This window comes from Elgaria multicarinata, chromosome 2 (genome assembly GCF_023053635.1).
Source record: "Elgaria multicarinata webbii isolate HBS135686 ecotype San Diego chromosome 2, rElgMul1.1.pri, whole genome shotgun sequence".
In the NCBI taxonomy this organism is placed as follows: Eukaryota; Metazoa; Chordata; class Lepidosauria; order Squamata; family Anguidae; genus Elgaria; species Elgaria multicarinata.
In genome coordinates, this window is record NC_086172.1 from 33,354,408 (window position 1) to 33,369,757 (window position 15,350).

General features: G+C 40.6%; 1 protein-coding gene across 1 annotated transcript in view; it reads right to left on the bottom strand.

Moving 5' to 3' along the window:
* COL3A1 (collagen type III alpha 1 chain) overlaps window positions 1-15,350 on the bottom strand; it is a 97,152-nt gene that overhangs the window by 27,890 nt on the left and 53,912 nt on the right. The window contains exons 10-26 of the mRNA XM_063116273.1: window positions 15,078-15,131; window positions 13,488-13,541; window positions 12,499-12,543; window positions 12,302-12,355; window positions 9,858-9,902; window positions 9,003-9,056; window positions 7,792-7,890; window positions 7,390-7,434; window positions 7,184-7,282; window positions 5,216-5,269; window positions 4,934-5,041; window positions 3,927-3,980; window positions 3,691-3,789; window positions 1,483-1,536; window positions 865-963; window positions 484-537; window positions 323-376 (exon numbers count right to left, since the gene is read on the bottom strand). Of these exons, the coding sequence (XP_062972343.1) occupies window positions 323-376; window positions 484-537; window positions 865-963; window positions 1,483-1,536; window positions 3,691-3,789; window positions 3,927-3,980; window positions 4,934-5,041; window positions 5,216-5,269; window positions 7,184-7,282; window positions 7,390-7,434; window positions 7,792-7,890; window positions 9,003-9,056; window positions 9,858-9,902; window positions 12,302-12,355; window positions 12,499-12,543; window positions 13,488-13,541; window positions 15,078-15,131 (1,125 nt within the window). The remainder of the gene's footprint in view (window positions 1-322; window positions 377-483; window positions 538-864; window positions 964-1,482; window positions 1,537-3,690; window positions 3,790-3,926; window positions 3,981-4,933; window positions 5,042-5,215; window positions 5,270-7,183; window positions 7,283-7,389; window positions 7,435-7,791; window positions 7,891-9,002; window positions 9,057-9,857; window positions 9,903-12,301; window positions 12,356-12,498; window positions 12,544-13,487; window positions 13,542-15,077; window positions 15,132-15,350) is intronic.

The following is a 15,350-nucleotide window of genomic DNA, read 5'->3' on the forward strand; positions in this document are numbered from 1 at the left end:
ATCAACTTAAAAGAATATATGTCAAAATGATACTATAAAAGTATTAAAGTAGTCACGAGTGATTCCCCACACCAGCACCCCCTCCAAATCTCTCTTTCAAACGTCTAAAACTACTAAGGATCAGAAAATAATTTGCATTGTTGCTAAGTGAAGATTGGGCTCCATTGTCCAATGATGGGGCTCAAATGACCCAACCAGTACAGCAGATATGATGGCCGATAACCTGTTTGGCTGGGGCATGCTGGGAATTGTTACTCAATCATTACTATTTTAGCACATACGGTATCCATGGCTTTCATGTTTCTGAAAGTAGTTGACTTACACCAGGTCCTGGGGGGCCTTGTGCTCCTCCTTCACCATCCTTTCCAGGTCCTCCCTGTTAAATAACAAGAAAAGCTGCTAAGATAATGCTTATAATACATTTAAAAATAAATAAAAGGGAAACAGTGTAGAATCACTAAAAGGTTGATTAATTCTACTGACCTGTATACCAGGAGATCCAGGCGAACCTCTTTCTCCGTTTTTACCTGGTGAACCCTAAAAAAAGAGGAAAAGATATGGCATAGTTGAAATGCATTCCACTGCTTACTATGAAAGGGAAGTGATAGAACTTTACCTATGGTCCTCAAACCTCTGTTACACACACAGAAGTGCCATGCTAAAGGCAATTTTGGATATTTTACTATCAGCCCCATTCCTGTGGTTAATGTATTCTTGACAAGCAAACTTTCCTTCCATTCACATTTACTGTCAGCACACATTAAAATGGTTGACACATGGAATTCCAAAAGGTTTCAACTAGTTGTCCCATATGAAGTCACCACAAATTACAGAAGCTGGAAATGTGGCCTGCATTATACTAACCTCACTACCCTTTGGACCAGGAAATCCCATCACACCTGGTTGACCTCGTGGACCAGCTGGACCTGGGGGACCACTTCGTCCTGATTCTCCTGGAGAACCCTGATGCAAACAAATGGAAATTAAAAGCACAGAGTTGAAACAAGAAATAACTGCATGAGCAACAGAGAAATATGAAAAGCCCCAGGGATTGTATCAATATTATGAATGAAACATTGGATTAGTATCTTCTCCATTTCAATATCTGTGCATGATATTTTTTTTTCTAAAAACTTCCCCCAAACCTAAGACACTGAAAATAAACTTCCATCAAAGAATATTTTGGCGTTTCCATTGACATTATAAATAGATGCAGCAGTACTATCGAACACAAAATGAATGCTTTGCTAATATAACTTCAGAGCAGACCAAGGTATCCAGTGAACTGAAATGAGCTACTATGTCACCATTCTCCAACTTAGTATCCTCCAGATGGTCATTGCCATGCTGGCTGGGTATGATGGGAGTTGTAGTGCAACACATCTGCAGGGCACATGTTGGGGAAGGCTGTATATTTATTGTAGTATAGCTTATGACAAAGTCAGGTATAGCAAGAGGAGGTGTATATAATTGTTTACATACAGAAGGGCCTGGTTTTCCATCTGCTCCTGGGCTTCCTGGACTTCCTGTTAATCCCTGTGTGAGGAGATAAAAACAATAATTGTGTAAGAAGTACTTCTTGTGAGAGGACATTTTAGGGACCCATTTTATTTCCCACATGTTACAGCATTAATTAAAAACAACAACACCATTTAGGATTAAACTTGGGGATACAGAACTGGCACATCAATAAAATATAAGAACTTTTTCTGTGCTGCACTAAAAGCAATACATGTGCTTTTTAAAGATGAAACTGATATAATATTAATGAGTTGAGTCATACAATCCTTTACATTGATCCTGAGTTGCTTGCCATCAATTATCTACATTCAATAGGGAGTCAGGCAAGACTTCCTAGTTTCAATTTTGTTTTGTTTCCTCTTTTTATCTGTGGGTTGGATCCCCCACAAATGGAAAGACTCCTTCCACTCTCTGATCCTCCTTTGTCCTGGAGGTCTTGAGCACATGCTGTTCTGGAGGGTGCCTGGACTTTCAGAGGGGCTGGAGGTGGAGGGTCAATTGGTGAAAATTGCTTCCCCCTTCTATATATGAGAACATATGAATATAATAAGAGCCATACTGGATCAGACCACGGGTCCATTTAGTCCAGCATTCTGTTCACACCGTAGCCAGCCATCTGTCGGCCAGGAACCCACAAGCAGGACATAGTTGCAACAGCAATATCCCACCCATGTTCCCCACAAGTGAATTCAGGTTTACTTTCTGCCTCTGACATGGGAGCATCCTAGGGCAGTATTCTACGAGGCCTGCATGCTAGTGCAACTGTAATCTAGCAGTACTTAAAGCAACCAGAAACAAGCAGAAACACTCATTTCTGGAAGAAGCTCCACTGACCTGTCCTCCTGATCCAGAAATGAGTGTTTCCACAAGTTTCTATGAAGCGCTAACTCCTCATTGGGTCCCACTGGTGCAATAGAACGAGTGGGAACACAGCAGCGGTGTAGGTGACCAGTTTGCAGCATTCCACTCTGTGCAACTGACTGGATCCAAGACAGCATTTTTAGGCTGCAATCCTATGCGCACTTACCTGAGCTGCATCCCATTAAACTAGGTCTGTTCAGCCTAGTTCTCACAGATGGAACATGGGGTGATCGACCTCTTCCTGGGATCTAACTCTTCAGCCTGCAGTTACGGGCTCACAAGACTCTACAATCCTCCATACCCTAAATCACCCTTCCCCATTCTGGCTAGGTGAAAACTCTCCTCCCCTGACATCTAATTTTCTATGTGGAGGATCCCCCCGCCCCGCACACCCTTCAGGAAGAAAGTGTTCAAACATGAAGCTCCCACTTGCAGTGAAGAAGCAGTTCCCACCATTTCCTCAGCTGTACAATGCATTGAAGCACAGCTCTTTAGAAGTCTCAAAAATTGTATGGGGGTAACTGGATTCTCTCAAGGTCTTAAAAACTGGTAGGAGATCACATGATTTCAAAATCATGTGACACCAGTTTTAAAATCTCTTTGCCAACTAGTTTCCGGGCAAAGTATAAAGTGTTGGTTATCACCTTTAAAGCCCTACATGGTTTGGGTCCAGGCTACCTGTGGGATCGCCTTCTCCCATACAATCCACCCTGCACACTCAGGTCCTCTGGGAAGAATTTCCTTCAGCCAGCCAAAACTAGACTGACAGGTATTACCCAGAGGACCTTTTCTTCTGCTGCTCCCAGACTGTGGAATGGCCTGCCGGAGGAGATTTGTGAAGTTAACAGTCTATTAGCATTTAAGAAAGCTATATAGACTGATCTCTTCTGGCAGGCTTATCCAGTGGAATTTTAGGATGCTTTTAGTATGCTTTTAGGATGTTTTAACAATTTATACTATGTTTTTAATCAGTATTTTATGTATTTTATACCTACTGTTTCCCCCCGCCTCGATCCAAATGGAGAGACGGGTAAGAGATATTATTATTATTATTATTATTATTATTATTATTATTATTATTATTATTGGTTAACCTATCCTTGAACACAATTTCTAGATTCTTCAATTAAATATAACAAATGTGTGAAACCGTGAAGGTTGGTATCTGACTATTAGCAAAAGAAAGATATTGGCTGACTATTAGCAAAAGAAAGAATTGGTGTTTGGGCTGTATCTAGTCAGCTCAGCTATCCCTAATAATGAACCCATTTGTTTCCATTCCCCATCCAGAAGAAGTGTTTGACTTACTCTCATTCCTGGAAGGCCAGGGCCACCATCACGTCCTGGTTCACCAGGGACACCTCTTGATCCTGGGCTGCCTGGGCCACCTCGTTCACCTGCTGGACCCTTAAATGACATGGAAAGCAATGACCATATAGGGTTATGAATGAAATGTGGAAATACAATTTTGATTGTGATCTGAACAAAAAAAGTTAAGAAGCATTATTGAAAGCAAGCATTCAAAGAAGCAGGGAAGACCATACCTTTTCACCTGGAGGTCCATTACTACCAGCAGGGCCACGGAATCCTGGAGAACCCTGAAAAACAGAAGAAGAGAAATTTTCATTTTGTGGACCAAGAAATATTAGGTTGAACCATTTCTAAAGGTATGTAACCCACATTCTAGCCAAGCAGAGAAATCAATAAGTATTTTCAGGCTTCCATTTGCGCTATGATGTTCCTGTAACCACAACGTGTATGATTGTACTGACATTTCATTAAACGAATCACTGAATTGTAATTAAATGAATTCCCATTAGTCCATTGCATCACAACCAACAAAGAGTCTTGTAACACTTAAAGGCTAACAAATATATTTATTCTGGCTTCAGCTTTCATGGACAAACAAGCAAGCCTCAATGTTTGCTGCATATTGTTCTTGTTGTTGTTGGTTGTTACACTATCCAGGCACATGGCACTTGATACAACTAATGAGAGGACATATTGCATGCTTATATGGGAAAGAGTCCTGCAATTCCCAGCATTCCTTAGCCAATCATGGTACCTGGGGGATGCTGGCATCTGTAGTGCTTTTATCCCCACCTAAACATGCATATGATTGCGCCTCTAAGTGTATAGATAGTAAAGAGGGATGCGAAAACTAGAACCTAAGAGAACAGTTCCTCTATTCTGCGCTGCCACATATTTTCGTGTAAGCACTGACCATCTCATTGGCTTTTCTCCTATGAGCAGTCCTATTGGCTTCAACTCTCCTGAATTCATATTCTTCTGCGTAGTCCCATGCACCTTGACAGAGTTATGCTAGTCACAATTGAAGTTCTCCCTCCTCTAAAAGAACTGAGGCTTCAATCCTATCCATGTATACCTGGGAGTAAGACCCACTGAACTCAATAGGACTTATCTCTGAATAGGTATGCATTGGATTGCACTGTTAGCCTCACAAGTAACTCTAGTTTGATGGGGACACCAATCCTGATGACCCCTGTTGCAACTGTGTGACCCTGTAAAACCTGATAACTTGAGTACTTGCCCTTTCTCCTGGATTTCCTGGTATACCATTTGTTCCAGGTTGACCAGCTGCTCCTGGCTTGCCTTCTTCACCTGGAGGACCAGCAGATCCGGGAGTGCCATTTTCACCCTTATAACAAAAGACAGTGAAACATTATTTGTTGGTAAAGCTAAAGATGTTTTACAGATAAAATCCCACTGGAGCCACACCTTTTCTGAAATGGATACTAATTCATTCCATACAAAGAGGAACAGCAGTTTTATCCTACTCAAATGTACCAGGACTACATAAGCAAATACTTACACGTTCACCTCTTTGTCCTGGTTCTCCTTTTCCGCCATTCTTACCAGGTTCACCCTGAAAAGAACACAAAGTCCTGTTAAAATTCTGCCAGAAGGCTTGTTAAACATGACATTTTCAGGCCAAACAACCACAGGACCCAACAGCGTTTTACTGTTATCCTTGCAATCGAATTTGAGGTTTCATTGGTTTGGATTCAAAGAGCCGTGTGCAGGAGGACAAAACATATTAGTGCTGTTATGTGGACTCTTGTGTGGCTGCGTTCAGAAACACAATAGTCAATGGTGGGTTAATAGTCAACTCCATGGTTGATTACCGAGGGGACACTCCCCACCCGACATGATTATAATCAACTGTGGTGTGGATTAAGGCCAGCGTTGAGTTGACTATTAGTCAACAGTGTGTTTGATTGACACATCTCCTGCCCTCTCTACCCCTCTCAGTCCTCCCACTGGTATCCCATCAGCCATTGCAAGTTCTAGACTAGAGCAGCAGCCGCCCCCTTGGTTTCTCTTGCCAGGGGACTCAGTAGTTGCTGAAAATAACCAACTGTGTGCAATGAATAGGCAACGGTGCCCAACACAATAACCAATGGTTGTTCAAATAATCAACACTGCACAGCGTTGGTTATTTGCATTGGTTATTTTGGCCGAATACCCAACCGTGGTGTGAAAAAGTTCTGACAGATGACACAGTAACCCACCATTGTGTATTTAACCCACTGTGGGTTATTGTGTCATCAGAATCCAGTCTGGTGGAAGATATCTCTTAGTGAAGCATCAGAATGCATTGGTGGACAGGGGTTATATTTTGAGGAAGATGGTGATAAGGAAGATAGAGGCCATTGCATTTAAACTCAAGCGGGCTATAAAAATATCTTGAGAAAGTTTTTGTGCAAAAGTCTCACGTAAGAGCATGAGCAAGTGGAAAATTTTTGCATTAGAGGTGATGTTCCTCAAGCAATGCTCTTCATTGGTCAGAAAAAACCTCTTTGGGAAAGGTTTTGGCTAGCAAAAGGGCACCTTTGGTTATTGGGTGGTATGTTGTTTATTCGTTCAGTCGTTTCCGACTCTTCGTGACTTCATGGACCAGCCCACGCCAGAGCTTTCTGTCGGCTGTCGCCACCCCTAGCTCTCACATTTAGAGGCTTCATGATTGGTTCACTCATCCATGTTCATCATTTGACTTACATATGTGAATGAGAATAAAGACTACATTTTACTCTGTACAGCACCATGTACATTGATGGTGCTATATAAATAAATAATTAATAATAATAATAATAATAATAATAATAATAATAATAATAATTTTCATACATCTTGCTTCACTTCAAATCGGTTTTTTTCTGGAGAACTCAGTGCAAACGTTCACTTACGAGACATTTGCCATTAAGGAAGCCATTGAAGAGATATCAAGTGATGCTCATGAAAAGCATGAACCAATCAGCCCTAAATTATTACTTGTTAATATTTTGGGTATCTAGTGTCATCCCAGTCTTTATTATATGCATCATCATAATAATGTGCCAGATAAATGGAGTGATCACTTTCAAATCTCAGGGGGAAATATGGGAAAGCTGGCAACTCAAAGTTTAAATGTTATTTTCAAATCACAACCTTCTGCCAAAAGGCATCCTACAGCCAGTGTGGTGTAGAGGCTAAAGTGTCAGACTGGGAGTTGGGAGATCCGGGTTCTCATCCCCACTCAGCCCTGGAAACCCACTGGGTGACTTTGGGCCAGTCACAGACTCTCAGCCCAACCTGCCTCACAGGGTTGTTGTTGTGGGGATAAAAATGGAGAGGAGGATGATTATGTACACCACCTTGGGTTCCTTGGAGGAAGACAGGTGGGATATAAATGCAAAAATAAATAAATAAATAAAAATGAATAAATAAATATTGCAGATTTTGTTTTTCTTGATCCATTTTTCATGTGAGTATGTCAGATAAGAGCCTGCTGGTGACTTACAGATGGGCCTCTTTGTCCAGGGACTCCATTAGTGCCAGGGGTGCCTGGGGGACCACGGCCTCCACTTAAACCAGGAGGACCAGTCATACCAGAAGGGCCCTGCAGGGAAACAAAATGTGCTCCAATAAACAGTACTATGTGATGTTGTATACAAAATTTGCAACAGGACTTAAGTCAATGCCACAACTTTGCACTGGGATACTTACCTGTGGACCTTTTGCACCTGGACTTCCATCACGTCCTCCAGGACCCTATAGGGAATAAGTAATAATGTTGACATTAATGATAGCAGTTATGTCCTAGATATAGGGCCTGTTCAGACAACATGCTAAGCCAAGGTTAGATCGCTAACCTTTTTGTAGCAAATGGTTAGTGAGATTGTTTAAAGCATACTTATGTAGCCATTGTCATGAGGAATGATTCACATGACATACTAAGTCATGGTTCACATGACACACTAAGCCATCATGCTTAGCTCAAAATGCTTTATTACCATGGCTTAGCGTGTCGTCCGAACAGTGCCATAGTGCTTTTAAAATACTACCGTATTAATGCAGCAGATTATAGTAGAACAGTAAATAGGTATAGTTTTTGTGAGGGACACTTACAGCAGGACCAGGACCGCCAGGATGGCCTTGAGGACCAGGTTCTCCTTTTGGTCCAGGACCCCCACTAGAACCAGCGGGACCAACAGGACCAGTTTCACCCTGTAAAGCAGAGAGCATGAGAGCAATCAAAATAACATGGAAAGGTAGCATGACAATCTGCTGGTACATTGCCTTCTGAGCATGTCCCAGTGTGTGCATATATGCCATATTCTACCAAGTGTCATTGATATTTAGAATGTGAGGAAAAGGCTGCATGGGATTGTTTGCCACAGGGTAGTGTACAGAGGACATTAAGGGTGCATTATTATTATTATTGTTATTATTATAATATTTATTTGTATCCCGCCTTTTGCCCAATGCTGGGCCTCAAGGCGGCATTAGAAAATTAAAACACATACAATTAAAACCTATAAACAGAAATATACAAGAGTTAAAATATATTTAATATGTTCCAATATTAAAACATTTAAACATTTAAAATACATGACAATTTTAAAAGTTCTTGGCAATTTTAAAAGTCCTATATCAGTTTTCTATGTTTTTAACTAACTCCCCAACCCAAGGATTCTGGGTACAACCCAGTATGTTAATTCAGAACTAAGATTTTTAAAAAAGAACCCTTAATGATAGTCACACCAAAATAGTAGCCTGAAGACAACACGAAAGACCTATATCCACACAGATATTGTAGATATAATACAAAACATCTCCATTTTAAAATAAAAGCGAGAATATTTAAATGCAGAAGCACCATGGGAGTTATCTTACCAGGTGCATGAAAATAATAAAAAATAGCAATGCAGAAACTAGTACGACATTTTCACTTCATAACTAAATTTGGCATATTTGGTTGAGATATTTGATTACTTCATTGGATCAGATGTTTCGATAGCCCCGTTGCCATAGCCTGATTCGTACAGCATATTAGACTGTTAGGACTGCAACATTAGAGCAGACCCTTTAAATCTACGTATATATATCCCAGTCAAACACAGTAGTGAAAAAAAATGCAATGAACAGATATGTAACCCTAACCCCCACAAAAAAAGAAACTACATTTTTAAAAATGTACATATTAGTGTGCCCATCCTAACTTCATTGACTTCATTTCAGTGAATCCTAAATAAATGTGCTTAGGGTCACAGGTAAATATATTAAATATATGAAACACTTATTTACAGAGAAACACATCAATATATTTTGGCAGTTACCTTAAAACCTGGAGTGCCTGGAAATCCTGATGGTCCAGGAGGGCCTGGTGGACCCTGAAAAAAACAGCAACAAAAAGTGTAATTATCAGGGGCGAAATAAATCAATATTGGTACATTTTTTAAAAAAAAAATGTGTCATGTCATAGCCTTATAGAATAGAAAAAATGGTATGGTCCTTAACAAAACAGGCTAATATCAACAAGACAAGAGTTAAGGAAAATGGTTGTATTTACAAAATATTATCACTAATGCTTGACGGCTATAATGAACATTGGCCGTCAAGCATTGGTGATAATATTTTGTAAATACAACCATTTTCCTTAACTCTTGTCTTGTTGATGTCATAGCCTTATGACAAGAACCAAATATCTACTAGTCAAACAAGCAAACAAACAAAGCGTATGCAATGGGGTGAAACCACTAACGTGAATTATGTTGTGCTAGCTTAAACTACTCCAGCACAACGTGAAATCGCATTAGCTGGTGTGCTGACACATGTTTATAGCATTGTTAGCATTCTTCTGTTTAAACTGAAGAACCATCATGGTGTGGAAAATGAATATGTAGTAGCACGAGACACTCATGTATAACATTAATTTCATGCATTGTTTAAGTGTTTTAACCAATTTCCTGGTGCTTCTGATTCTCCACAACGAACATAAGATTTGAAATGGAATTCAGGTGGTTGAGAACCACGAATTGTTCTTTGGCAAATATTTTCATTATAAGAGATCAGAAGAGTAAAGCGTGTGCACTTCTGCCTTGTCTGCAATTAAAATAATACAGGAGCCAGATGTATGACATGTTCTGTGGAACAGCTGAGAAACAGAAAACAACAACTATATTGATACTTACGGGTTGGCCAGCTGCTCCAGGAGAACCATCATTACCACGACCACCCTTAAAAATAAAATAAAAATACATTAGAAATTGATTTTGTTTTTGCCACTGAATAATATTACTATATTTGATCTTAAAAAATAAGAAAATCCATAAAAAGGCCTGACATGTGAAGAGATGTGTATCATTTCATGTACATAAAATGTACCCTTTCGTTTCAGTTTTGACCACAATTTAGCCAATTCGGACCTCCCAGAACTGAACACAGACCCAAATGCAGTCTGCATTCAAAATCCATACATTTCCAAGCTTGTGATGCGATGCGTGGAACAAAAGAAAATGTTTTTGGAAAATACATATATTTGAAAAATATGGGTAGTATTCATAAATGTGAGCAATATTCATTTTTATGCTAAAGACCTTTTATTGTTTATTTCTGGATTCCAGTCATCTGAGCTGACTTTAATGCAGCTGATTAATTTCATAATTTGCCTGATTATTCAATTAATTAGTCAAAATCTGAACTGATATCTATTGAAGATATTCTATCATGTACTGTATTAGCAGATTGGTAATTTCAATGGTGCCTGGATGTTATTACTTATCCTGGAATACTTATTCCCAGAGATATATCTCACATCATTAAGCTTAATTTTAATAAAGTGATTCATGAGATTTCTTGGTATTTTGATAGATGGGTATCTTTAAAGCTGAGATTGTTGGGTAAGGTAACTACACTCAAGAAGAATACTAAACCTCAGATTATTTATGTTCTACATGGGATTCCCTTATCTACACCGGGCCAAAGTTTTCAGAAAATCAATACTTTGTTTTATAAATTTGTGTGTGTGTGAGCTTCCTCTCCAGGAAGATTATCTGTGAAAATGATACAACTTCCAATTAAAGGTGAATTTAGAACTGCTGATTCACACTGAATTTTGGACTTTCCCATCTGCACTGGATCTTTCTTCATGGTAAGTTTTGGAATCTTCTTGTTTAGTTACTCTCTCTAAATGGGTGACATCAGGTTTTACTAGATATACAAGAACAAATAGGGTTCTTGGGTAGTGGTGAAAAGTTTTTGTCGTTTTCAATCCTGCATGCCAAATATGATTTGCCAGCTATGGCTGGATGGTAGTACTTGCAACTGCTGGATTTGTTAGTATCTTTTATAGCATCTATGGCCTTAGCTAGACCTAAGGTTTATCCCGGGATTATCCTGGGGTCATCCCTGCCTGCTCCTGGGATATCCTGCGTGTCATTTACATGAACAGGGATGACCCCGGGACGATCCCAGGATAAACCTTAGGTCTAGCTAAGGCTAGTGTCTCCATTGTTACTGGAAGAACTTATCGGGAGTTATTCACTCAAAGTGACCCACAAGTATGCAAACTACCCAGAGAGCTTCGGCTATGGGGCAGTATATAAATGCAATAAATAAATAAACTGTTTATACTTGTTTATAATTGGGAGGGTGTGAGTGAAAACTGATTCTTACTCCAGCCACATATACATGGAATAAGTAAAGCGCAGAACCTAGGGATAGCATTGCAGTAGGAATGGTGGTGAGATTTACAATCCACTCCCCATTCTTGACAATCAAATGCCAGGCCTGCAGCAAGGACACAGTGCTTCTATGGAGAACTGTAGTGTGTTTTTTTTTCTTATGGAAGGTTTGTTTTTAATACATTTCCTGATTATGTTTTAAATAGATTTTTTTATTGTCATGAATATTATTGATTATTGACCATTTTTAGAAACACGTGTGGTAGAAGGGCAGGACCTCAATTCCCATAGAAGCAAACCAACCAACAAGCAAGCAATTTGAGTGCAAAGAACACATAGCGTTTCATGGTGCCCCTCTTGCAATGTACAAACTCTTTCTCCAAACACACTATAACGATGAGCAATTTCATAATGATGAGCAACTTGTTACTGTGTTAGAAAATCATAGAATCATAGAATAGTAGAGTTGGAATGGACCTATAAGGCCATTGAGTCCAACCCCTATTCAGATCTGCCCCCAAAAGGTGGCAGCGTTGGGCTCTTGATGGGGCTCCAAGGACAGGAAAGGGCCCCATGAGTGTCACCAGTCTTACTTTGCACATTGCACTAAGAAAGCCAGGGGCAATGCAGGAGAATTCTTGGCTTGCATGTCTTAGTCCTTCCATGATTGTTGTGGGCAGTGGTACTATCTAGGCAGGACTTCAGGGAAGATGTCAGGGTCCCATTCAGCAGAATGGGCAGGAGGTTCCTAAAGGCTGCAGGGCTGGCCTAACACATTTTGGAGTAAGTGAAACAATACACATTGTCATAAATGGGGAAGTCCTTAGGGGAACAGAAAGCCATTACAGTCTGGAGTCTAAAATGATCTAACTGTACCCCTGAAGATGCCTTGGCTGAGAGTCTAAGGTGGCATTGAAAATAACAAAAAATGACATTTTGGCCCAATAACTTACAGCAGATCCTGGAGGTCCTGCTCGTCCTCTCTCACCAGGTGCACCTCTTGGACCCTAATGAAGATACATTACTTTTAGAGTAGGAATAGCAATCAAGCATACTTTGTTTATGGCCATTCAATGGCTGACTGCTGTTGTTTTAACATCTTGCTAAATTGGCTTTTTGGAGAAGATGGGGCGGGGGGGGGGGGAATTACCATTGGTCCAGGGCTTCCATTTTCTCCGGGAAGGCCGTTCTCACCCTATTAAATAAACAGAACACTGGTAAATACACAGGATTTATTGTTTCGCATTTGGCTGGTGTAAGTAAACCATCTTCTTGTAAATTATAAAATATTTTCCCCCTGAAGAACAATAAGATGCAGAAGTAGGCTTCCATATGTGGATCACTTCCTGGATCAGACCCCATGTGTACAAAAAAGGGAAAAAATAGGATAGACTGCCTGCAGCATTTGGGGCTGTACATGCAGTGATCCTTGCTGGATTGGGTCCACATCCATTTTTTAAACGGATTGATCAATCGTTCCAGAAATGGGGTGGCAGACTGAATACAGGCACCCACATTCTCCTTACATCTCACAAGTAAGATGGCAAATATTCTCCCATTCTACTTAATGCAAAAATGGGTGTGCGTAGATGTGCGTACGCATGCGCAAGTGTTAAAAAACAACAGACGTTCAAATAATGGACAGTATGCAACGCTGCATACATGCTAGTGGGACCCACCACTAGTGCAATGGGAAGGTAGCAGATCCTGCAGTGATCAGGAAGGAGGAAATCAATTGTTTTCAGAACAGGGCAGGTCAATGGAGCCTTCAGAAAGGTGACTTGTCCTGTTCCAGAAATGCGCATTTCCACTGATTTCCAATACTATTGTCAGAAGTGTTCATTCCTGTTGCGTAAGCAGCGGGTCCCACTAGTGCAACAGAAATGGCAGGAGTGCAGAAGCAGTACTGGATACTGCCCTATATAATCAGACCCACCTCCCCTCCATTAAATGCGATCATCTATTTATTACTTAAGTTCAACTGAAGTTACAGTGCAATGCTATAAATGCATAGTCAGAAGTAGGTACTGCTGTGTTCTCCTTAGCAAGTATTGTTTAGGATTGCAGCCTTAATCTAGCATACATGTAAAGCAGCATTTAATCTGGTAAAAGTATAGATAATAAACTCTAAATTTTAACCTTCAGTCCAGGAGCGCCTGAATCACCCTTGGCACCATCTCTTCCATCAAAGCCCTTTATGAAAGGAAAAGAAATAAAATATAAAACATGTTTTGAAATTTTGAAGCGCTTGTTGTATTCCTTTGTAACTACCTCTAAAGCATAAACTTATTCTGAATGCCAGAGGCAAAGTAAACACCAAATCTCAACACGTAAGGAAATGGGATTGTCGTTCTCAAATATCGACCTATAGTGGCAGTGGGGAAATCTCCATATTGAAGACAAATTACATCGAACAGGGCAATGCAAATGAAAGATCACACCTGTTTTAAGATGCCTCCTTATTTCCTCGTCTGTTCCAGTCAAGGCTTACTAACCCAAGTGAGGCCCAATCCAACTAAAGTTAGTTGCAACTACCTTGTCTTAAGTAAAGGGACTGGTTAAAGTGGAGCCATGTTCCTTTGGGCTTCAGTGACGGCTGGTGGACTTCAGTCAGAAAAGTTTTAGAGTTGAGAAGTATCGTTGGCTAGAGTAAGGTTTGCCTCCACAACAGTATTTGGAGAAGTATTGCCTCTTGATAAGGGCTTCATGTGACCTACATTAGAGGACAGTCCTTTATTTAAAGATGGCCTCTGTTTTCAAGGGCTGTTGTGTCCAAGGGCAGGTCTAGACCTCCCGGTGTTCCGGGAGGGAGGGGGGAGGATCTTGTGGTATTCTGATCACGAGATCCTCCGCTTTGAACAGACAGCACGCACAACATCCCGGGAGGAACTAGGGCTGTTGCGGCTGCCATTTTTATTGTTGTTACAGAAGATGAGTGCACGAGTGCTCCAATGGAAAAGTGTTTTTGTCTTTTTTAAAAAAAACCCAAACATGCTCCCTCCTCCCACCCCCGATGGGCACGGAGCGCCTGAAGAGCCCCGTGCCCGGTTCCCAGCTCCTTGCATTTACTCGTGAGGAGCAAGGACAAAAACAGGACGGCCACCCACACCTCCCACAGTCTCAGGACGATCCCGAGACTGTGTGGAAAAGTCAGGATTAAAGCTGTCCTGGTTATCCCAGGGAAATGGAGGGATGATCCCTCCCTGCCCCCGAGATCCCCTGTGCATCATGTGGATGCACAGGGATGATCCCGGGGCTATCCCTGGGACAAGGCATAGTGTAGACATGCCCCTAGTCTAGTTTGGGGTGAAAGAACTATAAGGAGGGTGAGTTTATAAAGGGTTGTTGAAGATGATCATCAACAGTGAGCACCTGAACAGCAGACTGGGCAGGCACTCAGGTCACCTGGACACAAACTTCTTCACAGTGGTGACATGTATTGTCTTTCCATTTAAATTTTAGTAATTATGTCTACATTTGCATCTATTGCATAAATGGGCATATGCAGATTTTATGCAAATCTCTCTCCCCTTCTGTCTTCTCCTTTAGTGATGAATTCCTTCTTTTATTGACAACCTACCTAGTAGTACTTTCCGCTGATCACTTGTTAAAGTATTTATTTATTTTATTTATTACATTTCTATACTGCCCAATAGCCGAAGCTCTCTGGGCGGTTCACAAAAAAAGTAAAAGGAAAGTAAAGGAATAGTATTTGCTAAAAACACTTACTCTGTGACCTTTCATTCCAGGCATTCCAGACATTCCAGGGGGACCTTTGTGGCCCTAAATAAAAACAAGAGGCAGCAGTAGCAGCAAATTAAATGGAGAACTTGATATATAAGTATTCCCTGAAAGAATCTGTATTGCATTCTCAACTTTGTATAAAGGACGGTAAGTCTTGTTTTTCAAGGTTAACTTCTAACCCCCTCACAATGCATGTATGTATGTATGCAAGAACTGTAACAGAAAGAAGCAAGCAATGCATAACAACACAATCCTATG